The following is a 24,639-nucleotide window of genomic DNA, read 5'->3' as shown; positions in this document are numbered from 1 at the left end:
GGCTCTGCCTCTCCTCTGTTGGTACGTGGTGTCTTAGTCTGTTTGGGCTGCTAGAGGCCAGGCAACTTAAACAATACATATTTGTTTCCCACAGTTCTGGAGGCTGAGAAGTTCAAGATCAAGGCACCAGCAGATTTGATGTCTGTTGAGCCCCAGCTTCCTGGTTCACAGACCATCTTCTCACTGTGTTCTCATACAGCTAAAGAGCAAGAAGACTCTCTGAGGTCTCTTTTATAAGGTCACTAGTCCCATTTATGAGGGCTCTGCCCTCATGACCTAGTCACCTCCCATAGGCCCCCATTTCACATTGGGAATGAGGATTACGATATATGAATTTGCGGGGAGGGACACAAACATTTAGTCCATAACACATGGCCTTCTCCCTGTGTGTCTGTGTCTTCTCCTAATCTTTTGAAGACACTGGTCACATTGTATTTAGGGCCCACCCTCATCTTAACTTGATTTCATCTGTAAAGATCCTCTTTCCGAATAAGGTGACATTCACAGGTTTCAGGTGGAAATGGATATTTTTGGGGGGAGGGGGTTGGAGGTGGGGGGGGAACACTATTCAAATCAGTAGTTATTTCTTTATAAAAAGAAACTATGGCAAAGAGTAAGTCTGTGACCAGCTGGACACGATCCCCAGGCTTCTGGCCTCAGGGTTCAGGGCTTTTAGGACTGAATGCCTTATCCTTCCCTTCATTTCATCCCCTCCCCGGAGCAGCTGTGACTTCCCCAGGAGCCCTGAGGTAATAGGAATGATTTTGACAGGAAATGCATTGAACAACCTTTCCTTAACAGCCACTTGGATTAAGGAAGGTGAATGCTGCCTGGAAACCGGAGGGTTCTGCACTCCCTCCTCATTGTGGCTTTCAGTACAGCCTGTGCGGTGAATCCCTCGTGCTCCAGTACGGCAGAACCTTCCAGGCCTTACTGACCAGGCTCTCTGGACAGAATGTGTTAGAATCAGCCCTCTTTTTCCCTTCTCAAACCAGCTCCATTCATTTCCTAACCTTTAGTTCTTTCTTCCTCTAAAGTGTCAATCCTGGTGGAGGTCAACTTTGACTTTGAGGTCTGCCGTACTTACATTAATATTCAGGCTCTGCCGCTTTCTACACGTGTAACTGATTACTTCACATCTTTGAGCTTCAGTTTCTGTAGAATGGGAAGAATAATAGTATCTATCTCAGAGGGTCATCGTGAGGATTAAGTGAACCAATGTGTGTGAAGAATGGTGCCTGGCCCACTGGGATCGTAGCTCATAGTATTATTACCTTGCTCAGAGAACTGTTCCAGGATTTTGAGTTGTTTTTTGGTGAGCCCCAGGAAGGTACAGGTTGGTCCTCGGCACACCTCTTGTCAGTTTGCTGAAGCTTAGCCTGTTGGCTCTGATGAGACCAGTGATTTAGGGAGTCCCGGTGTCAGTGAGGAGCTGGCCCCTGGCTGGGCCGAGTACCTCTCACTAGAATGAGTTGGGTGATTGCAACACCCCAGATCCATTCAAAGCACACATTTTTATCTGTCAGTATGTTCAGCGAGTCCCAGGTACATCCTTGGTTGGAGAAATTAGATTACCTTTGGGACATAAACTGCTTTTCTCAGACAACTGATTGAGACCTTCAATTGCCTATGATGAAGTAGAAATTCTCCGACGTAGATGAAGGGTGACAGATCGAGGGAGGAAGACAGAAATTACATGTTGCCAAACGGATCTACCATGTAACGTTTTCATCCGAGTTTCTTATTTATGAAGCTTAAATGAAATGTTCAGTAATTTACAACGGAATCATCTTCTCCCAGAAAAGTGCAGAGCAGAATTTAAAGTACTCTCTTCCCAGGCTTTCTGACTAGGTGATGTGGAAGTGAGACTTGCCTATAGGTTCCTGCCTGCCGCTTCCTTTGATTTTCAACAGCTTTCTTCCTGTGCTACACGTGAATTGTTGCTCTTTGCCAGCAGGTAAAATACACCTCTGCTGGAAAAGAAAATGCGTATCTGAGGCATACCCAGTACACTTATATATCAGCACTTGGAGGACTCCTAGGGATTTCTCACTTTTTAAAGACCCCTTGCTCTCTACCAATGCTCACTTTATCTTTCCATCCAGCTCCTGCAAGTAGTAGCCTATGAATGGCTCTGTTCCCTTTCTTAACAATAGCTCAGAAAATTCATCTCATAGGAAACCACCGCTCTGCATCCCTTATAGAACTTCCTTTGTTTGGCTTAGAGGGTGATGCTTTTCTCAACTCTTTCACTGCATATCCATTCTTCTTTGAATTCCCAAAGCACACAGTTCATTCACTCAACAGACATTACTGAGGGTGTCCTTAGTGCCAGGCACAGGGTTGTATACTGGGGATACCAGGGTGAGCTGAATGGAATCACCCTCGTCCTTAATGAGATAAAAAGAAATCTGTACTGAAGAAGGAAATTAATTACTTACTGAGTACCCATAATATGCCAAGCAATGAGCTGCATGCAGTAATCTAGAAGAATAATGAAGAAAAAAGAGAGGGAAGAAAGGAGGGATGAAAATCAAAAGAGAATTTTAAGTGTCTGGTGGCCAGGAGGTCTATTATTAACTTTAGTTTCTTAGCGATTCATACCTGTTACCTCGTTTTCCCCTGCAGCTCTGCCAGGAGGGCCTTACTCATGGGTAAACAGAGGATCAGAGAAGTCCATTTCTTTACCAAGGTCACAAAGATAATATACAATAAAACTGGGTTTAGAACCCAGGTTCATTGTTCTTTCTGACACATCATAGCATGGTCCCTGTCCCTAAGAGTCTTACAGGCTAGGAGAGGGGAGTGGAGTAAGCACATTGGAATTTAAAGGTGATTTTGCACTACGCCATGGGCTGCTAACTAAGAAAACCATTTCAGAGTGGGGATGAGATCAGCATGGGCTGGAGTAGCCAGAGAAGGCTTTCTAGAGAAGGGACTTGAACCTTGAAAGCTAGCCAAGATTGGGAAAGGTTGAGGGACGACGGAGGTGTGGAATTTTCTGATCGGTAGGATGGGACATAGTGAGCAGGAAGAGATTAATTAGAGCTAGAGAGCAAGAGGAACTAGCAGATTCTCACCTGCACTGCAAGGACTGTGGGTGGGTGATAAAGACAGGATGACTCACTTCCCTCTGTTAGGAAACCTATTCTTCATGCTTCCCGCTGCTAGCAGGAAAACAGTGGGAGAAGGAGGCCCAGGAAACTGAGATTGCTGTGTCTTGCCAGCAGAAACATAAACAATACACCTGGGGTCTGCAGGCTTGATTAGGTTCAGATGGCCATGCAGAAAGATGGACCCTTTCCGTCTCTGAATCCCTGGACTCATCTCCAGAATATCTGTGAAGTTCAAGTCTACCAAACTGGGGTTGGGGATTTGGTTGTCTCTAGTGCAGGGGTCCCCAACCCCAGGGCTGCAGACCCCTACTGGTCTGCGGCCTGTTAGGAACCGGGCCGCACAGCAGGAGGTGAGCGGCGGGCGAGCCAGCGAGGCGTCATCTGCGGCTCCCCATCGTTCCCCATCGCTCGCATTACCACCTGCACCATCCCCCCCACCCATCGTCCTTGGAAACATTGCCTTCCACGAAACTGGTCCCTGGTGCCAAAAAGGTTGGGGATCGCTGCTCCAGTGCATTTGAAGGACATCTGCCTTCAAAGGGAGGGGCAAACTGATGACCCTGTCCCCAAGGAGCTTGCAGTCAGTCTCTTAGTTTTTATCACAATCATGCTATTATGTTGTTATTGTTAGCTTTCTTGCTGGTCTCCTCAGTAGACTCTTAGGTCTTTGGGTCAAGGGATTTGATTTTTTTAATATTTTAATTCAGTATGTCGTATAGTGAAAAAAAAAAAGATGTGTAGAAGCAACATGGCGGGGGCAATGGTGGTGTTGGGAAGACTTCTATGAGAGAATAGCTGAGCTGGATTTTGAAGGATCAGGGGACATTTGGTTGGGGAAAGGGCAGGCTGAGGGAATAACATATGCAAAGGTATATCTGGTAAAAGAACTCATGAAAACCAGGGACCTAATGTAGGGCCCCTCATAGGGAAATTTCCAGCAGGGAATTTGGGTACCGGACGTTTCATAGATGGGGAGATATTTGGAGACAGAGAATCTTCTGGGAACTCCTAAAATCATACCAGATAGGCAACAATCTACTCTTCAATGTACTGAGATGTAAGCTCCCAGGCTCCGCATTCTGATATTCTCGGGGAATGGCAGATGCTTCTCCAGAGCTCCCCGAATGAGTCAGGCTTTGGAGGACATCTCCCCACTTTTGGGGGGGGGGGATGATGTTCGAGCATCAAGAGAAGACTCTATGCTGACTTTAAGGAAGGGACTGGTCCTACAAACTTATATTTAAAAAGAAAATCATAACACCAAGGACTGTTTTCAGATGCAACTTTCTTGTTGCCAGTGGGATTAATGAGGAACATGGGTCTTCACCCCCTGTCCTACAGGAACATCCCATGTCTGGGTGTTTGCTGTAAACAAGCATTCGCTGCTGAAGAAGTCAAAGCAGAAACGGAAAAATTCCCACCTGGCTTTACTCTTGGTTCCCTTGCACTAATGCAAGCCCTTTAATGCAAATAAGGGGACAGATGCCCTTACATGCCAGCTGTGAGGAGGAGAACGGCGTGGAAGCCACTGCCCCTTATCTCCTCTCTTCTGCTTGGGTCTCTGCAGCCCCTGGAAGGTGGCGCTGTGCTCAGAGGGTGCCTTACCAAAGTGACCACTTGGGGTCACTGTGACTTCGCCCAAAGCAGGATGAGCACCATCTGGCCCAGGCCCCGGGCCCATTGCCTGACTCCTCCTCCTTAGAGGAGCCTGCAGGGCATTGAAGGTCTGGCACTCGGTCCGGAGCTTGTGCCCTGGCATGTCAGGGAGTGCAGACAGGGTGAAGTGAACGTCAAGTGCCTCGGTCAGCGCTGATTTGCTAGCTGGACTCCTCTGGGGGTCTCGGATTTCTTCATGGAAAATCTTCCTGTGGACAAGCACCTCGAGGAGCCCACCTTCTCACCACGATATCTCCATCTGAGCCCCAAGGAGACGATGAGGAATTTGGTAGAGGCCTCGGTTTCCTGTCCCCAGCAACCAGAGGCCTGGAAGGCGGCAATTCACAGGGCCTGACTGGGGCATGCTTGCGCACATCAGCCTTGTGCAAGTGTGTGTGTGTGAGTGAGTGTGTATGGGGGGGTGTCGTGTGTGGCTGGCTGCAGGTCTTTGTTTTCTTGCGATCCATTGTTGCACCATGAAGTCTGTAGGAATCTTCAAGCCTCTGGGCTTCCTAAGCCCTGGTGATGAGTTTTCTGATTAGCACCTTGTTGACTGGAGATCCGGGTAGTCGGGTAGTCGCTGTGCAGAGAGGCAGCTGGTTGGGAAGCATCATCAAGAGGTGTGTAGGGGGCGCCCCATCGAGTGGGTGAGGGACGTGATGACCGGGCCCCGGAGCGGGGTTAGGGCCCAGTGCTCACGTGGCCATACGGGCCAGTTCCTTTTGCCCTTCTCCTGACCACAGGGGTCCTCAAGTGTGGGCTTCTGTTCCTGAGGGAGGACCAGGCAAGAGACCGTAGATGACAGAAGACAAACCCCTTTCCCCTGTTCGCAAAACACCGAAGCCACAGGCTTTTCTGATGACAGGTTAGTGGAGTCCCCTCCGACAGAGACCAGGGCAGTGTTTATAATTTGCATTGGTCACAGGCAGGGTTTTGGTTTTTTGTTTGTTTTTTGAATCAAATTCCAGTCAAAGAATGAAGATTTCCTTCCTTTCCTCCTCCCTCCCTTCCTCCCTCTGTCCCTCCACTAGGAGTTTTCTGTATGGTTTATGGTTTTTCACTGCTACTCAGAAAACAGTGATGGTGCCAGTTCCTGGTACATGCTTCTGGTTCTAACCTAGAGGGACCTTGGTGAGCCTGTAAGGTACATAACACTCGGGGACCCCTTTGGGACTCCAGATATGGTTCACAGGCCAAGCAGACATGGTTCAGGCTGAGAGGCTGAGCCTAAAAAAAGACTTTATCATTAGGGACGCAGAAGCCACCAGAGCAGAGAAAAAAAATCATTGCAGACGCCGAGTCTGTTGTTGAGAAACAAATTCACCCTCCAGAGGGAATTTGCTGGGCATTGCCTAGAGAGAATAATGGAAAAGAAATGTTTGGTATTCTGTGCCCCAGCCTGGTCTCTGTGTTGCAAAGGGGGAGGTACATGATGGAGGATGCAGTGGGGTGCGGTGAGCCCGCCGTGTGACTCTGAGCCCCAGAGTCAGGAAGGGCTTGCATTCCACAGCGAAGGGGTAGGTGGCGGCTGCAGAGACAAGGACTTCTGCAAGGAGTATCCAGTACAGATTCCATAGCACTTGAAGGACTTGGAGTCAGCTGGCTGTGAGAATAAAGGGTCTGTGAAGTTCTGCCTGGGAGAGGCCAGGTTGCCAGAGATCCAGGCTGAGTTTTGTAGGAATTAAAAACAATAAAAGGTCAAATGGCTATTGAAGGTTTTCTATGTACCAGTGCTCAGATATATAAATATATATGAGTTCATTGAATCCTCCCAACAACCTATGAGGTAGACATGATGTCCTTCAGACCAGGAAGCGGAAGCACAGAAATTGAAGAAATTTGCCCAAAGATGCACATCAGTGAAGTTGGTCTCAAGCCTGAGTGGGTGACTTCAGAAACCATGCTCTAAGTGAGTGCTTCTTGACCATTAATGTGCACACAAATCCCCCGAGGGGCTTGTAAAATGCAGGCTCTGATTCCACAGATCTAGGGGGAGAGGGCTCTGACATCTCCTGGGGTGATGCCCTTACCACTGGACCCCACTTTGAGAAGCAGGGTCTCCACTCTGTGCCACACTTATTACAGGGAATCGTCCCAAAGCATCCGTTAGCTCACAGACCTTCTCCTCTGCCTCCTTATTTCTCCTCCTCTCCCGCCCCTCCTTCCCCCCACCATCATCATCACCATCATCCACGTATTGAGTACTTTGCTGTGTTAGAAGAATGGTCTTAAACTCCTTCAGTACGTGATCTCATTAAAGCCCCATCAAACACTATGAGGAAAGTGGCATTATTCCCCTTTTACCAATGATGAAACAGAGGCTTAGAAAGGTCGAGTCAATGGCTCCAAATCACACAGTGAGTAACTGGGCCTAGATACAGAGTCTAGAGTCCCAGCTCTTAACATGTCCCACAGGACCGAGCATTCAAATAAAACTGAGACAAGAGAGAATGGTACCTTCTTGCTAAGGTTGCAGTTATTTTTGACTGGGGATAAGGAGGGTGGGGACAGCTGAAGTTTCTAGTCCTTCATACTCTTTCTGGCCAGGGAGGAATTGTTTCAGATGAGCCTGGAATGCCCTTCCCACTGAGTCCAGGGTCTTGTTTTATATATACAAGCAAATAACTTGTTTGGAACTAAAAACAAACAAACAAACAAAACCCCCCAAAACAAAAACAAGTCTCGGAAGCTGAAAAAACTCTCCTCTTTAGCATCCAAGTTGGAGAATGAGGGAGAAAACACAACTATTTAGAGCTGGGGTCAAACTTCTCGCTCTTCTTGCCTTCCTTCCTTCCAGGTCCTTCCTTCTTTTTCCCCAGCTACCACAGCGAGAGTGCCAGCAATCCTTGTAATCTGCATCTCAGCAAGTACAGATATACTTGATTTCCTTACATTCCTATAATCCCTTTTTAAATCACATAAGGCTATTTGCCTTTATAAATCTTCCCAGCAGTGAGCTCCCTGGGATAATTATGTATAATATATATTTATAATTTTATTTCATAAGCCCAATTCAAATATAAAAAAAATCAACCTATCTGAGCTCACTCCTCACTAATAACCTTTCCATTCCTTGTAATTCTGCAAGATTTGACTGTTCCTTTCATGTTACTTCTTTAGTAGGAGCAGCCATGAAAAGGGATGGGGACTTTTGACTAGAATTCAGAACTGCCTTTGAGTCACAGCCCCCTTGCTAGCTTTGTGAACTCGGGCAAGTTTCCAAAATCCCTGAGTCTCAATTTCCTCATCCGTAAAATGGAGATGCTGACTGGGGCGCCTATGATGTGATGGCTGATGGCTGTGACATCCTTCGTTTACTGATACGGCAGGCAATATTTTAGTTCACCTGTCCCTCATGAGTTGTTGTTGTGAAGATTAAATAAGCTAAAAGTATGTGAAGGTGGCTGGAATAACAGAGATGATCAAATGGATGTAGAATCTTCTTCCCCGCCCCCCACACCCGGTAATGGGAAATAATAGGATGATTATTAGTAGGATGTGACTGAGTTCTTCTCTATATCTAATGATTTTAAAGTGTGTCCTCCATCCAAACAACTAGCCATCATCTTTGTAAAATTGCTAATTGCCAAAGCAGCCTGCAGCTCTGGGCAGAGATGGGCTGCGCCTAGACCAGTTCCCTCCTGTATCACTGCAGGGTTTTTTGTTTAGCTTAATTTTTGTGAATGTCTCCAGCTCTCTGTAAAGGCTCTGTGCCAGATGGTCTGTTCCTGCTATGTTTAATTCACCCCCATTAACCTGCTTGGTCAGCATATCTTTCCATCTCCTTGCTGTGTTTGAGGAGTGCGTCTGTTTGGAAAAAACATTTATTATATTTACTTTAACTGGCCTCATTTGGCAACGTGGTCTGGGATTTCAGTTCAGGAGGAAAACAGATTTGATTATACTGCCCTTGTTTACTGTACGCACTCTTCTGTGTGGATCTCTTGTCTACTAATGCTTTTGCAAGAAGCCAAGACACAGGATAAACAAAGTCTCTGCGAGCATACTGGTGGCCCCTGGTCCATGGCTGCTTTGCACAGTCTCCATCTGAAAACTGTGCCCCACATTTCCAGCCATCTACCTTTCAGCAAAGTCCAGCAGGTAGGTTTTCCTGGCGGGTGTGTCTAAGTCCCCAGGAGGAGCACTGGTTGGACGCCACATCCTCATGGGGACCCGGAATGCTCCCCAGCCAGGCGTCATGGTGACCTGGGTCATCGTCTTAGTTCATACCACCATTATCTCTCTCTTTGACTCCGTGCAGCCTCCTGACCTCTCCCTGCCTTTGGCCTTGTCCTCCTCCTGTCTGTTCTCCACACTGTAGCTGCCCAAATCTGGTCATTGCATCATCTTATTTCAGACCTTTCAACAACCCTCCACTCACACTCTTTCTAGGGTACATAAGGCATAACCAGGCTCTTACCTTATCACGGACCTCTTGTAGCCTATGCCCCAGTCATAGTGAACATGTGCAGTTTCTCTCATCATTCATGCATGCGTTTATTCATTCGTTCATCACTTATCCAGGACCTGTAAGTGCTGGATGCTGTGCTGAACGCTGGGGAGTCATGATGAGTGAAACCAAATATGGTCCCCCTTTCACAGAGTTTAGTCTAAGATGGAGACTGACAATCCAATAATCACACCCACAAGCGTACAATGATAACTTGAGGAGTGCTGTGAGTGGTAACCAGTAAGATGAGGCTGCCAGACAGGATGACCTGACCTCGCCTGGGGACCAGGGAGGGTTCCAGAGAAGTGACAGGTGAACTGAGAGCTGGAAGGGAAGCAGACGTCACGAGGTAAAGAGGGTGGTGGGAGAGGCTGGCAGGTAGAGGGAACAGCAAGTGCCAAGCACTGTGGCAGGAGGGAGAAGGTGTTTGAGGAACTGAAAAAAGTAGACTTGTGCGCCTGGAGCACAGGGGGCACCAGGGAACGCGGGAGGGAGAGGAGACTGGAGAAGATGGTAAGGAAACCAAGGCCGTGCAAGGGTTTGGAGTTTATCCCAAGAGCAGTCGGAGTCCCTGAAATGGCTGCAAAATGGGATGGCATAATCAGAAATGTAATTTTTTTTTTTTTTTTGCGGTACGCGGGCCTCTCACTGTCGCGGCTTCTCCCATTGCGGAGCACAGGCTCCGGATGCGCAGGCTCAGCGGCCATGGCTCACGGGCCCAGCCGCTCCGCGGCATGTGGGATCTTCCCGGACCGGGGCACGAACCCGCGTCCCCTGCATCGGCAGGCGGACTCTCAACCACTGCGCCACCAGGGAAGCCCTGGAAATGTATTTTGAAAAGATAACTGATGGAGTGAAGAGGAGAGGAGAGCAGAGGGGAGAGAAAGTGGGGAGGTTATCGCAGTGGCGAAGACAAGATATGGTAGTAGCTTAGACCAGGTGATGGCAGTGCAATGGAGAACAGCAGACGTATGTGATAGGTACTTGAGGGATTAAGTCAATGGGATTTGGCGACGGTTGGATGTGGGGTTGGATGGCCGGGGAGAGAGCTGGGAGGGTATGGACTCAGGAACTGCCATGCCCCCAGGACCTTACTTACCTGTGAGCGTGGCTCTGGTGGTTGGACCGATGCTCTTGGGGACCAACAGCTCGTGGTACTGCTCGCCTGCCAAGGTGCTGTACACAATCTTGTACTCCTGAACCTCTGCTTCACTGTTGTCCCACTCAAGGTCAAGGCTGGTTGCTGTGCGGGAACCAAGCCGCAGGTTCTTGGGGGCGTCAATCTCTAAAAAAATCCAGACATCACCAACATCACACAGGATAATGTGCATTTGTCATGCATCTTGAACTTGAACAGGCTTTGGGGTAAGAGTCCATGACCCTCTGCCTCATGTTTGAGTGAACCCAGGGGCTGCCCCTCAGCTTTTGGTCTGCCAGGTTGGCCATGACAGATTACGTGGGCAGGTTGGAGAGTTTTACTCGGGAGTTAGACATCAACACACTTCACACGTCCCCCATTCCCATTCAGGAGTTCTAGTGGTCTAGAAATTGAAGAATGAACCAGTTAGTATCATAAGGTTGAGAGACTAAGCAAGAGAAACCCTGGAAAGTGGAAATCAGAGATGGCATCCAAGTGATTAAGATGAAATAATTTCAAATTTGATCACTGAGCAAAAAGCAGAGGATTGACTGCAAGATTCTGAAGTATAAGATGCCTTCCCCTGGATTTACTTGCATAGACACGGCTGAAAGTTTTGCATATAGAGAGGGGATGTGATGTATTGGAAATCAGTCAGCTTTAGAGTCAGGTCTCAGTTTGAGCCCTACCTCCAACTCTTATTGTAATGGGACCGTGGGCAAGTCTGCCTCACTGGGTCTTGATGGCCACATCTGTAAAATGGGCTAATAATACTGCCTTTTCAGGGAGTTGTACAAATTAGACAATGCATGTAGAAGTGAGTAGCATGGTGCCTGGTACAAAATTAGGTGCCCAAGTCCTGGGCTGGCTTCCTGGTGCCTCCAAAGCTCTCCCTGAGTTCCAACAATCTGGCGCCCCCAATGCTTGCTCCTTGGGGTTCCAAGAATTCCACAACAATGAAAAGACCATTGGCATTGGGGTCTTTTCCGCAGTTGTGGGGGGCTGGTTCTCTCTTCCAGGACTGGTCATCTCTTCAGGCTTATTTGGGCAGAAACAACATAAACAACTTACAGGATAAGAAGGTGCTGTCTTGACAACCTGCCACTTAAAAAGTTCCAAATAGGTCTTGACTTTGAGACTTGAATTTAACTTTGGAGTGGACCAGCCATTTGTTCTGGGAAAACCTCAAGTGGACTGTTTTAATTTGCAAACGCCAGGCAAGTCTCCACCGATTGTTCTTTCAGAAGATGGGACTGTTGTGAATCAATCTGAGTGCAGCTGCTGCAGAGTGAGAAGTGTTCTGTTTAGTGATGTAAATTGGGTGAATCTTTTAGCAGATTTATGCCTCTGCAGCTTATTTTTCTGAGAAACGTTTCCTTACTCAGTGTGGGTTTAGCATGCTGGAAACTGTGCATTATCCACGTGCTGTGTGTGGGATTTCTCGAGCAGTTGGATGGAAAGAGGAGCTTGAGTAGAGGGGTATGTAGGAGGAATGCTCTGGGCTGCAGATCCCTAAATCTCACGTGGGAGGAGAGGCTGGCAAAGGACTGGGTGGGGCTTGGGGGGGGTGTGTGGCCTGAATGGAACTGGAGCAAAAAGAGATTCACTTAAGGTTCAGGTTGAGTCTTGTATTTACCTACTGCTCTTCACAACTAAAGACCTCAGACCTGGGAAATGTTTGTTAGACTATGGATTTGTTTTTTGCTTTTTTGGCCTTAGGACCTGTGCCCTGTGGATAGGCGGCAGTGTTTCCTCTGAAGGGACTGGACATTTCCAATGTCAGTGATCCCCAAGGAGATCAATCCTGAGAATGAGGGCTGGAGAAGGCAGGTGTCTTAGGACTGGGGTGGAGTGAAATGGTTTGCTCCCCCTAGGTCTTGAAGCCTGACCTCTAGGAGGCGCAGCTGAAGGGCACCCTGGCAAGTGGGAGCTGTGCTGGTCTCTGCAACACACCAGCAAGCTGGGGGCAAGGTAAAGCCAGGTGTCCAGTGGGGGCCCTGTGGAGAGGCTGCGGCTATAGACTCTCACCTCTAAAACATAAATTAAATCAAGCAGTTCTGCTGAAAACTTTCCGCTGCTTCCTATTACGAACTCCTAATTGTGGCAGGGCTCTACGTGACCTGGCCCTGCCTGCTTCTCAGGTGGCACCTTGGAACATTCTACCCTTACCGTGCTCCAGCTGCACTGCCTTTCTCCTGCTCCTGAATCACAGCAAGCTTATTCTCACCCCAGGGCTTTTGCACTGGTTGGTACGTTTGCCTGGAACGCTCTTCCCCAGACCCTCACATGACTGAGGTCACTTAGGTCTTGGTTAAAACTTTAGCTCCTCAGAGAGGCCTTTCTGACTACTCCCTCTGTATCATCCATTTCATTTTTTTAGCATAATCCTCGTGATTGAAATGATCCCATATGTTTCTTTTCTTCTTCCTTATTTAGTTTCCCCCCTGGAATGTAACTCCTGTGAACTGGGATCTTATCTATCTTGTTTATTCCGCATCCTCACTGCCTAGGACAGTGCTTGGCACCTACTAGGTGTTCATTAAGCACATGTGAAGTGGCTGAATGGGTACCGGCAGTTCTCTGTCTTGTCTGCTCCCTCAAAGCCTTTGGGAAAGTCTTGTTAAATATTCCAGCTGGGGACTTTGAGGATGCTTGGGGCCAGGTGGTACAGGGACAAGAACAGCTTTGACTGAGGGCAGCTGGTCTTGGCTGGCTGACAAGGGCCATCCAGGTTGAACTTGTGGAGGCATTTCCTGGAGAATCCCGGAGTACAGTCCCTGCCCAGCAGGTGGGAGCTCCAGCTGTTGTGACTTGGGCCTTTGTTGCGTTTCCTGGGGCTGCCACCACCAAGGGCCACACACTGGGTGGCTTCAAGGATAGAACTGTATCGTCTCACAAACTGGAAGTCTGAGATCAACGTGTTGGCTCCCTTCCAAGGGCTGTGAGGGAGAATCTGTTCCGTGCTTCTCTCCTGCGGTTTGCCAAAGGATCCACCAAAAGAGTCCCGGGAATGCCCCCATGAGGGCAACTGCAACCAGAGCTACGGAGGGCAGGGAGGTTCGGGAGACTGGTCTCCGGGTTTCCCTGGGCGGCCTTCTCTCTAACCATTGGCCTTAGTGGGCTTCCATCGGTGCTTTCCTTTTTCCGAGCGGCTCTAAGACCCAGACATATCTGCTCACCACGCAGGAAGCAAATCCCCGTTTTAATTGCCTGTGCAATTAGTGCGCTCCTAGTGTTGAAGCCATCACCTGGAAAAGCACTTTGGCTAATTTGAATTTAAGCAGAGCTCTGAAATGACTGAGGGCCCTGCCGTGAGGGTCCAGGCACCTTCTCCTCATTCAACCAGCACCTGCCAACCCCAGGCCTTGAGAGCTGGGCTGCAAAGCTGTCCGCGGCAACGCACCCCACCCCTGTTGCCCCCTCATCCGCTTCAGGCAGAGGGGGGCAGCTTGGAGGTACGGGCTGCTGCTGCCTGCAGAAGGTAGCCACCTAGCAGCTGCCCATCCTCCAGGCAACCGCAAACAGAGAATCACGCAACGAACAGAAACTCCGGGGGAGCTTCTCGGAGGCAGAATGTAATTGTCTTGATTGGAATTTTCCTGGGCCGCCAGCCAGTCCTGCTTCCATCTCGTTGACGTAAACATCAAGAATTATGCTTTCCGTCCTGCTGCTGGAGAGCTCTCGTCTCATTTTCTGCCTCTTCAAACTCCTTATCTGAGTAAAGCACAAAGAAACCGCTTTTCACACAAAAACTGTGTTGAAATTAAAAAAGAATGCAGGACTCATGGCCCTCAGGAGGTCCCAGCACCGGAGCAGACCGTGTCCTGGGGGTGCGAAGGCTGGGGGGTGGGCAGGGCTGACCTTGAATTCACCAAGAAGGGAGCTTGTGTGTGAGGCCCTGAGCAGTTTTGGTTCAGTGTGGGAAAAGACGGCAAGAGAAATGGGCAGAATGTAGTCGCTTTATTTTAAAGACATATGCACAGTCACTGGGGATCCCAACGTGTGTTCAGTAAAACATCTGACCAGCGACCCATGGCTGGGGTGGAGGCTAACACAGGGGCTGGAGAGCAAACCTGAGAGGGCCTCTTTCAGAATCAAGCTGCCTTCTCTGGTTCGTCAGTGTCCATGCTTGCTCCCTTGTAACAGGGAATGTTTCCTTTGGGGTGGAGGGAAACCCGTTATGAGATTCCCGGCCTCCCTCTTTCTTCTGCTGGGGAAGACGGACTTGCTTCCATGGTGAGTTTTGTAGCAGGCCTGGGCACGGCCCTCCTGCTACCCTCTCTCATGGGAGCCGTCTGCACATGGGGATCGGCCTCTGCTTGTTCCTCTGTGCTGTAAGCCCTAACCTGCATAGCCCCACAGCTTCCGCCAGATGGGGGTCTTGCCCAGGTCCACAGGGTTCATCCGTTGGCAAGCCCATCCAACACTAAGCTACGTGCTCCAATCTAGGGGATATTTTGGCCTCCATCTGTCTTACTCTTTGCCTTATTTATCAGCTGATTTTAAACACAGGTGGAGGGTAATGGTGCTGTTTATTGAACCTCCCTGCAGCCCCTTGGCTGGCTTACCCCAGCCAAGCGTAACAGACGCTTAGGCCACCACTCAATGTAGGATGCCTGAATTAGTGATTCTCCTACTTTACCCCATCAGGAGATGCTGGTTCTTAGATCTTACAGAAGCCGGCAGTTTCCTTTGATCTCTGCAACAGCTGGGGAGTTGTCGGAGACATTCCTTGATGTGTGACCACCCCCCTGCTGCCCCCCAACAGGGCAGAGAGGCCGAGACTGGGTATCTGGGTTAGACAGAGACTCACTGTCGGATCACAGCCCCCGATCACCCAGTGCGAGTGCCAGGGAGCCTGTCTTTGGATGGTGCCTGACCCACCTGTCCACTAGCTGGTTGGCCTGATGGGCTCCTAGAGAGCCAGGGAGCAGGTCGTGAGGTCTGGCCTTTTCCGACTATTGGAGCCGGGTCTACATTAGCCTTCTTGCCGGTGCCCGCAAACGGCAGGATGAGTCACAGACTCTCAGGTGGAAGGCCTGCTTCCAGGCATGCAGGCCCGGCTTTGCACAACTCCAAGGGGCGCCATTGTGCTGGTGTAGTCACTGTGGATTTATGCAGTCATTACAGCCATTTCCGGCAAATTGCAATAAAGTGACTCCAGGAAGGGGTACTGAACCCTCACAAAATTTCCCTTTGGGCTAGCGACGGGGATGTCAAGTGACTTCAGGACAAACTTTTCATTTTATAAAGGAGAAACCTGAAAGCTGAGGGGAAGAGACTTCTGTCAAGTCACAGATCTGGCTGGTAGCAGAGGTAGGACAGGAACCCAGCTCTCCCATCCACTGGTGCTGTGCGCTCCTCTGCCCTGAGATGTGACCTCACCAGGATGCCCTGAAACCTCTCGCTTCCTTCTTGCAGTGTCTGTGATACGTGGATGCCCAAGCACACGTCATCTCTCTCCCTGGATGCCCCCCTTGCCATGAGGATACCAGCTGGCTCAGCACCCTCTCCCCTCCTCAGGCTCTGCTCCCCGCCCCTGCCCCACCCCACCTACAGCCTCACCTGTTATGAACTGGGTGGTGGTGGACTCGCTCTCGTTGGTTCCACGGACTGCACTGACCCACACCTCGTATTGGGAGCCGGGCCGCAGGGCCTGTACCGAGTACTGGCTCAGGGGAGGCTGCAGTCGGAAGGTGGTCTTCCCGCCTTCCCCGCCCACCAAGCCGTACTTCAAGAGAATGAAATCGACTTTGGCTCGAGGTGGGGTCCACTCCACGAAGGCTACAGTGTCGGAGACATCTCGAACCAGGATGTGCGTGGGCCCATCAATGACTAAATGAGAAAGATCCAATAGAAAAAAAAAAAAAGTTTGAGAAGTGAGCCTCTGACTGAAGCTCTTTCCTTTCCTTTCCTCCTTACGTTAGCCTGGTCGGTCAGAGAGAGAATAGGTATTATCATCCCATTTTACAGATGGGGAAATTGAGACACAGTGAGATAAAATCTCTTTCCTGAGGACACATGGTTTTTCAGTGGGGGAACAGACACTGGATCTTAGGTCCCCTGAATCTTGCTGTCACGGGGCTGTGGTTTTTAGGATTGGCACTTCCCAGTTTAGGCAGGGGAAGGGCACTTACTGGCTTGAGAGGGCCAGCACTGTTCTGTCAGGAGGTTATGGGACAGACAACAGAGAACTGTGTTTCTCGTGTGTGCCCAGCTGCCCAGCTCTCACATTCCGTGAGCCCCAAGGAAAGACCTATGAAATTAGCAGCCCTATCGAAACATCTGAGACTTCCAACTTGGTTGCCAATGAGGGCATCACGAGTATCCAGAAGATGTCCCTGCTCAGCTGTACCGACAACCCAGTCAACCAGCTGCTAAGACAGTCAAAAACCCAACAGACATTTGTATTTGTGGATATGAAATATGCCTTCTGGGGAAACTTGCTCTTCTGTAAAAACAAGGATCTCTGTTTTGGAACAGCGTCTTGTGGGCTATTTTCTCCCCACCGGTTCTTGCGTATTCCTGAGCCAGGAGGGCACTGCAGTCACAAACACAGTCCCTCCAGGTTATTCAGCATGTGTCCCTCGTGAGTCCTGGCCTCTGGCACTGAGCACCTGAAGGGAACACCATTGTGGGATGGTGTTACCTAGGAAAAGCTGGTTGGTTTCCTAGGGGTCCTACCACCCTGGTTCCAGCACCCACTTGGGGTCCTGTTCATATTGAATTAGATGATGGTGGCGGTGGGGCAAGGTGAGAGAATGTAGAAGGGAAATAGAAAGGGCTTAGTGAGTAGAATAGAAAATGGTGTTCTCAACTCCTCATGGTGTGTCTGGATGGCTGACCTGCCCTCCTTTGAATTACTCATTACCTTCTAAAAAGAGCTGGCCTGGCTTCCATGTTTGCATTTATTATGGACTACACCCCTCTAGCTGGGGCTGATTAACATTAATATTAATATTCTTCAAGGATTTGGAACTGGAACCACAGACTCTGGCTTTCTGGTTAGCTGGTTTTGGACCATGTAGAGCCAGGGCTGGTCTGGCCATTCTCTACCATATTCACAAATAAATAGAAAACATCTGATCTGGGGAGAGAGAGACAGAGAGACAGAGAGAGACAGAGAGACAGAGAGACAGAGAGCGAGAGCGAGAGCGAGAGCGAGAGAGAGAGAGAGAGAGAGAGAGAGAGAGAGAGAGAGAAGAGGAGAAAGGGGAAAAGGTGATTTTTTAATAAATACATATTTGGTTTTCCCTTCTTAGCGCAGAGCTCCTAAAACCCTGGGAATTTTCTAAGTGATGAGAGTGATCAAGTTGTCTTTTGTTATGTTAATAAAGCGAGGGAGAAAGCTGGTTGCCAAGGGACACAACCAGGTGATTAGAGGGTTGGCACTTTCAGTCCCACCCCTGACATCTGGTCAGTCCATCAATCATGCCTATGTAATGAAGCCTCCATAAAAAAACCCAAAAGGACTGGGTTTGGAGAGCTTCCAGGTTGGGGAACCAGAATGCTTCCATGGGCCACTGCCATGGGCCCCAAGTTCCACAGGAGCAGAAGCTCCTTTGTTCAGGACCTCACCTATGTATCTCTTCATCTGGCTGTTGATTTGTATCCTTTAATATCCTTTGTGATAAACCAGTAATTCAGTGAAAAAATGAGTTTCCTCATGAGTTATATGAGCTTCTCTAGCAAATTAATCAAACCCAAGGAGGGGTTGTAGGAACCTCCAATCTGTAGCTGGTCAGTTAGAAGCACGGGTGACAACCTGGACTCGTGATTGGCATCTGAAGTGGAGGGTAGTCTTGTGGGACTGAGCCCTCCAACCTGTGGAATCCGATGCTCTCTCCCGGTAGATGTGTTGGAATTGAGTTGAATGGTAGGACACCCAGCTGGTGTTGCAGAGAATTGCTTGGTGTGGGGAACCCCTCCCCCAGTCACACACATACTGGAACTGGGTGCAGAATTTTAGGAGCAAATACACAGAGAGAAGCAGAAGTGAGTGACCTTGTGGCCCTTCTAGAAAGGTATAGAGAATAACTCGGTTCTTGACTGTCCATTTTTTGGTTCAAGTCTTTTGTGAGACTCAGATGCATTTCTGGCCCTGGGGTTTCATAAGACACTCTGTGTCCTTCCAGTAAATTATCTTTTTCGCTACAGCTAGTTTAAGAAAGTGTTTTTCCCTTGTTACCAGAGAGTCTTGACGAAGACTGTTTTCTGTTTTTTTTAACCAGTCTGCACTGGACCACCTCCTCGTCTATCTCCAGAATGGAGTGTCTCCCTCAGGACTGTCTCAGCCTGACTTGGAGCCTCTCTCTCTTTCCGAGTTGGGCCTTTCGCTGGGTACCCCACCCTCTTTCTGGGTGTAGCCCAGTCCTGTTCTCTGTTAAGCATCTTAGGAGTTTTGGTCTGGCACCAGCCAAAATGAAAATCACCAGACCATTTTGGGTTTGGTGCCACCTGGTTTGGAGTGAAAGTGAAGTTCTGTTTTTCATATTTGGAGTAATAATGAGATTTAACAGAATATATCCAGATGTTTTCTTTTCTGCACGCTGTATTTAGTGGTTTTAGGTAACTTGGGCCTTTTTAATTCCATTTAATTTAATAATGAGATGGAGGAAATTATCTCCTAACTGCTGAATAAGCATAGTGCTTGAAACATAGTAGACACTCAGTAAATGGGTGTTGAGTAAATGAAGTAAATAGATGACTCTCTATATGCATAAGAAAGAGAGTGAAGCATTTCAATGAATTGGAGCTTCTTGGAAAAAAAAAAAAAGATGTCACCAAAACTCAAATGACCATGTAAGGCTTTTGTCCATCAGCTCTTTTAAGTCCCCAAATCCTAATCATAATGATTGCTCATATTAAAATGTGACTGTGTAGCACTGAGGACTCTGGCTGCAGGAGGTCTTGTAATTTGAATTCCCAAAATGGCCTGCCTGGAAGAAGCCAGCCTGCGTGCCTGATGAGGACTCAGAGCTTAGCAGCAGGGGGTTGGTGTGGGTCAGACATTAGCGTAGGGAAATAATTAAACAATCGTTTCTTAAAAACAGCAGACAGGGCTGGGAGCCAACCATCTTTTCTGCAGCCGTCCTTGGATTCGGCCCTTCAGTTGGCCATTGGGTAACCATGTCCCATTCCAGTCAAGGAGGTATCAGCTTACTTTCAAGTTAGGCCCTAATTTTTAAACAAACACACATCCTACTCAAAAAGTAAACTGGAATAAATATTTGTCTTTCCATTTCTTCGTAATTCTGTACACAATCCCAAAATATGAACTAGGAGTTTTTTTCTTAATTGAAAAAATTCTGCCTGGCTTTACCACAGATGACTAGATCTGGAACTTTTAATTTTAATCTTAAGGAAATTCCAAACCAAAAAATACTGCAAATGTTGTCAAAATGTGGTTTTAAGTAGAAGACTAAAGCAGAGTTGGACTGTCTTCTCTAAGTGCTGTCAGTACTTTGGAAGAAAAGCATCCTCCCTCTGTAATGTTCTTCTCTGCCCTCTCATGAACCATCTCCTTCTAGCTTTTTTTTTTTTTTCCTACTAATACTTTCTTAATATCAAATCACAGAAGTGATTTGGGGACCCTGAAACATTCCGCATCAGAAGAGGAGAATCTACACGTGTTACCAAATCAACCCTTCAGGGTCCAGCATAACCTTGGGAAGCAGAACTGGGGAAAAACTCGGGCCACTGGTGTCTGGAGAGATTCCTGGACACTGGTGTCCAGAGTACTTTTAGACTTTAGGGCTATAGCGTTTCTTCTAAAATGTATTTGGATTAATGTAGTGGTTTTAAAGCCTTTGGGGGAGGAGAGGGCTAATATTCTTTTTTAAAAGAACAAAATCTTAAATGATTGTACAAAATATAAAACAGACAAAAGTGGAGCTGCCTCGGTTGGAGGGTGTGAGGGGCATGGGAGTGGGAGTAATTAGAGACCTGCATCTCCACTTCCTCCTTGCCTTGAGGCGTGGCCCTGGAAAACCGGTGCTCTAATGGAGCATAATCTAATGCCACAGTAGTTTTAAACCAGTGTTTTCTAGTCTGAGCATAAGCCTGAGCACCTGATGCTGTTTAGTTTGGATCCAATTAACAAAGTATGAATCACTAATCCATAAACATGGGCTCATCATATAGCGTTGTGATTCCCTTTTCTGGCCAACTTGGCCTTTGTCCTGCACTCATGACTGGTTTTCTTAGGTGTCAGTTTCTGTTTATGAAAAATAAAGCTGTACCGATATTCGCCTACCTCAGTCTCTGTTACTAACAGGGACCATTGCTTAACCTTCGAGTTTCAACTCTCCCATCAATAAAATGAGGGCCAAAAATGATACCAGAAGCTATTTATAACTTCCGAGAAATTCTTCGTGAGGGCACACACACGTGCATCATAACCGTTAATTTACAGCATCCTTTGTCAGCTAAGGAAACAATAAAGCAAAATGCGATACAGTTAATTAATCAAACCTAGAAATATACTGGTCTTGCATGAGAGGCACTGTGGAGGTGAAATAATAATCAACTTAAGTCATCACCTTGAACAGTGACCCAACCCACAATTTACTGGTTTTGAACGACGTTTCCCGCTCTCACTTCTAAAAGTGTTCTCTGAGTGTATGTATACATACAAGCTCTCGAGCACTCACTGTCATTGACACAGTGCTAATCACTTTGTGTGCTTTATCTGATTTAATCCTCATGTCATTTCTATGAAGTTCATCATTGTCAAATGAGTCAAGGTTTGGGAAGGTCAAATGACTTTCTGCAAATCTCACAATAAATAAGAGTGAATTAGCTCTTGCTGGCTCCAAAGCTCAAGATACTAGGGGCTGACAAACAAGGCCTCTTAGTGAGTAAGATCAGAAGACATACACTGGAGATCCTAACAAAGAATTTCCCCGTAGAATACTCTTGCAGATTTTTGTGCTTGCAAGGATAAGGAAGACGTTCGGCCAAGCATCTGGTCGAGTAGCTCCATCTCCAGGTACCCAAATTAATCTCAGCTGTGGGAGAAATCCTAGCACCCCTTTGTCTCTCCACTTCCTGGGTGCGTCTGCAGTTTTTCCTGAGAGACCTAATGGTTAGCCATAAAGTGAAAGGTTGGGGGCACTCACCAGTGGAGACGCTGGCCGAGGTAGGGGGGCTCCGGGCTTGCTCTTTCAGAGCCACCACATTGACAGTATATTCCTCCCCAGGCTTTAATCCCGTCTGGTTGAAGGATGTAACATCACTGGGGAGCTGGGCAATCACCCCTCCTTCATTGTTCTGCAGGGCAGGGGTGGGGAGGGGGGAAGGGAGAAGCAGAGAAAGCAAAAGAGGAAATCAATGGGAGGGAAATGTGTGGGACACTGACTGTGAATTAAAGATGGGGACCACTTCTCTGCCCTCCAGGCTGACAGCTGAGGGTCTGGGGCCAGGAACGACTCCCAGCAGGATCAAGAAGAATGCCACCACTCTATGAGGATTTGGCAAACGGAGAACCAATTTTCAAGAACATTTCTTTGGCCTCTCCTGAGTCTACTGAGTTTGCCAATAAAAATTAGTCATGAGGTGATGTAGATTGGCTCTTGCCAAAAATGAAATGTCTGATGCTTACCATCTATGAGAGTTTTTGGCATTTATCATGGTGAGCATGCCCTTGGCTATTTAGAAGAGTCTAGTTGTGTATGTATGTGTGTAAACATCTTTATGTACATGACAACATGTTTCAAACTAAGACATTCCCAGTTTTTTAATGAGCCGGAGCTATTATTTTGCTGTATCTGGAGTTTGTCATGGTGTTACACTGGCTGCAAGTCTGTCATTGTCTTATTACCCAGATGAGTTAGGAATCCGTGACACAACCAGCTGTGAAGCACAAGGAAGAGAAAAGGGGTAGAACAAAGAATAATACAAAGGAGAGAAGAAAGAGACAAGTTGGTGGAAGAGGAAATGAAAAAGATCAACTTGATGATGCTGGGTCCAGGATTTTGTATCTTTCTACCCACCTATCTGTCTGTCTGTTTGCCTATTATTATACATCTTCTCTGTGTGCCTCTGGAAATGGAGGCGACAAGAGGGCTCTTTTTTGTGGCACTGCACTTCTCCACTATTCTTTGGTCTCTGTTCATGTCACCTGGAGTGCCCTATTATGTAATTTATAGCCACACTTTTATAAATCAGCGTGACCTCCCACTGGCCTCAACCTACAGATGATACAGCTATTCTCTGTGGCTGTATATTTGACCTTGGCATGCCCTGGCTAGCCCCACTCTTAGAGTTTTACATATCGGATATAAAACAGGCAAACCTGGCATTGGTTTTTTTCCTGCCTGAGTGGCAGAGTGACATGATTCTCTCTGCCCTGTTATAAATCCAATTGCCCACCATACTTTACTGGCCATTTTAATGCAGATAAGACATATAAGAACGTATGTGTAGAGAATGTCTGCTTCGATGTATGTAGCTTGCCATGGCATGACTATATCCACATAAGAGAAGTGGACAGAGCCCTGGAATAGGAAGTGGAGACCCAATTCTTCTTTTAAGCCTGCCACCAACTAGCTGTCTGAAATCATTTAAGTTCACTGAGTCTTAGTCTTTATAAACTAAACAAACTAGATATAAAATGAAGGGTCGTCAGTCCCAACAGTCCATGCCTCTAAGAATTTTGAAGTAAAACAATGGTGAAATCGTAGTCTCATCGGCCAAAAATGTGTCATCTGTCATTAAGTCTGATGAATGACTGAAAAAATCCTCTTTGATATTGAAAGATGAAGACAGAGGAAAGGACTGTGATTAAACATTATACCCTTATGAGTGGTATAGTTAAGGAAACCATCAGTGGCGTTAATAAATCTGGAAAACTAGAACTAGTCAGGCGCCTCTGGCACCTTAGAAAAGTAGTTTTAGGGTTAATAAAATAAAATACTGCTTTGATGAATGGAAAGGAATCTTGGGATAATTTTTAACTCAAAGACTAATAATATAATTTGCTTAAGGAAAAATTTTCTCAATGAATAGGTTATGAAAGGTGTTTTTGTGTTACATCTCTGACCTTTAGCGACTGAAGCCATGCAAGCTGACTTTTGGGGCATCTGTCGGCACAGAAGGAAGCTGTGGGTTGATCATAAGACCGATTCAGTTTGGCTTTTCTTATGTCCTAAAGAGACACCCCAACTTTTTGAAGGTCTCAGTTTTCAGACTTGCTAAAATGACAGCTTGCTAAACCCTAGAGCTTTCTGAGCAGAGAGCTGGGGCTGGTGGCTGCTTCCGCATTCTCTTGTCATCCAAGGCTCAGGTGCCAGGCTCAGGGCCATTACTCAGTCCTTACCAAGCCTTTATGAAAGAAATGTTCTGTAGCCCATATACCCACAAAATGCCCCTTTGTGTCCTGATGGCATGGAGAGAGAGATTGGGGGGAGTGCCTTTTTTGCTGCCCCGATTCCAAGTTGAGGGTATGAATACCCCAAATAAGGCTGTTCGGCAGTCTGACAGGTGGGGGTTACCTTTGGAATGAAGCTGATCTCCCACCCATCGAAGGAGAATGAGAAGGGCTCCCACTGCACCTCCACGGTGGTCTCTGTGATTGTCTTGAATCGTAGCCCTTGAGGAGTGGAGAGATCTGGAACACAGCAATGTGGGTGACCATGTCATGGCTCTCCCTGGCAGGGGCAGAGAGCATTACCTGGGGCTCCCTCCACGCCATGGGTGTGGTGGCGTGTGACGGGCAGGCTATCCCAATCTCATTACAGAGGTGGTGGGTTCCAGGTAAGGGATCAGCCCATGTCACTGTGGTCTTGGCACTCAGTGTGGACGAAGATACGAATAAAGTAAACAAACATAACCTAATAAATACTTTTTTATGCTTTCTGTTACATAATAGGTTACTATTAAAATAAAAAAACACACTTTCCTTTCCTTACTAAGGTGGTGAATCTTGGCATTTAACATAATGCCTTTTTCAGAGAAACTGAACACTGTCTTCAGAGTCTTTAAGGGTTCCCGAGAGACAATATAAAGGCTAACATCACTGTTTCCATTTCACACCCAGGAAACCGTGGCACAGAGAGAGTAATGAAAGACGTGGAGGAAGCCAACTTCAGAATATAGTCTGGAATGCTTTTCTCGATCACGTGATGTGCCCTAAGAATATCTCGTTTAGCTCAAATCGTCTAGGATGGTCTGAAATTTCCATTTCATGTATACAAGCAAAGCAAGGGCATAATCAAGGGACAGTAGTAGATACTGGGGTTTTCACTCTCACTCCACTAGCTTCTTCTTTTCTCCAGCTG

At 47.5% G+C, this 24,639-nt stretch overlaps 1 protein-coding gene across 1 annotated transcript in view; it reads right to left on the bottom strand.

Moving 5' to 3' along the window:
- The window catches only part of TNR (tenascin R), a gene marked incomplete at both ends in the record, with an annotated part of 83,466 nt that overhangs the window by 45,221 nt on the left and 13,606 nt on the right, over positions 1 to 24,639 (bottom strand). Inside the window, 4 exons of the mRNA XM_082834436.1 lie at positions 10,322 to 10,507; positions 15,926 to 16,195; positions 21,481 to 21,631; positions 23,854 to 23,969. Of these exons, the coding sequence (XP_082690562.1) occupies positions 10,322 to 10,507; positions 15,926 to 16,195; positions 21,481 to 21,631; positions 23,854 to 23,969 (723 nt within the window). The remainder of the gene's footprint in view (positions 1 to 10,321; positions 10,508 to 15,925; positions 16,196 to 21,480; positions 21,632 to 23,853; positions 23,970 to 24,639) is intronic.

The sequence above is a fragment of the Leucopleurus acutus genome (assembly GCF_964270905.1).
Source record: "Leucopleurus acutus genome assembly, chromosome: 2".
Lineage (NCBI taxonomy): Eukaryota > Metazoa > Chordata > Mammalia > Artiodactyla > Delphinidae > Leucopleurus > Leucopleurus acutus.
The sequence above is the reverse complement of the archived record's forward strand: the minus strand, read 5'-3'. Positions and strand labels throughout refer to the sequence as shown.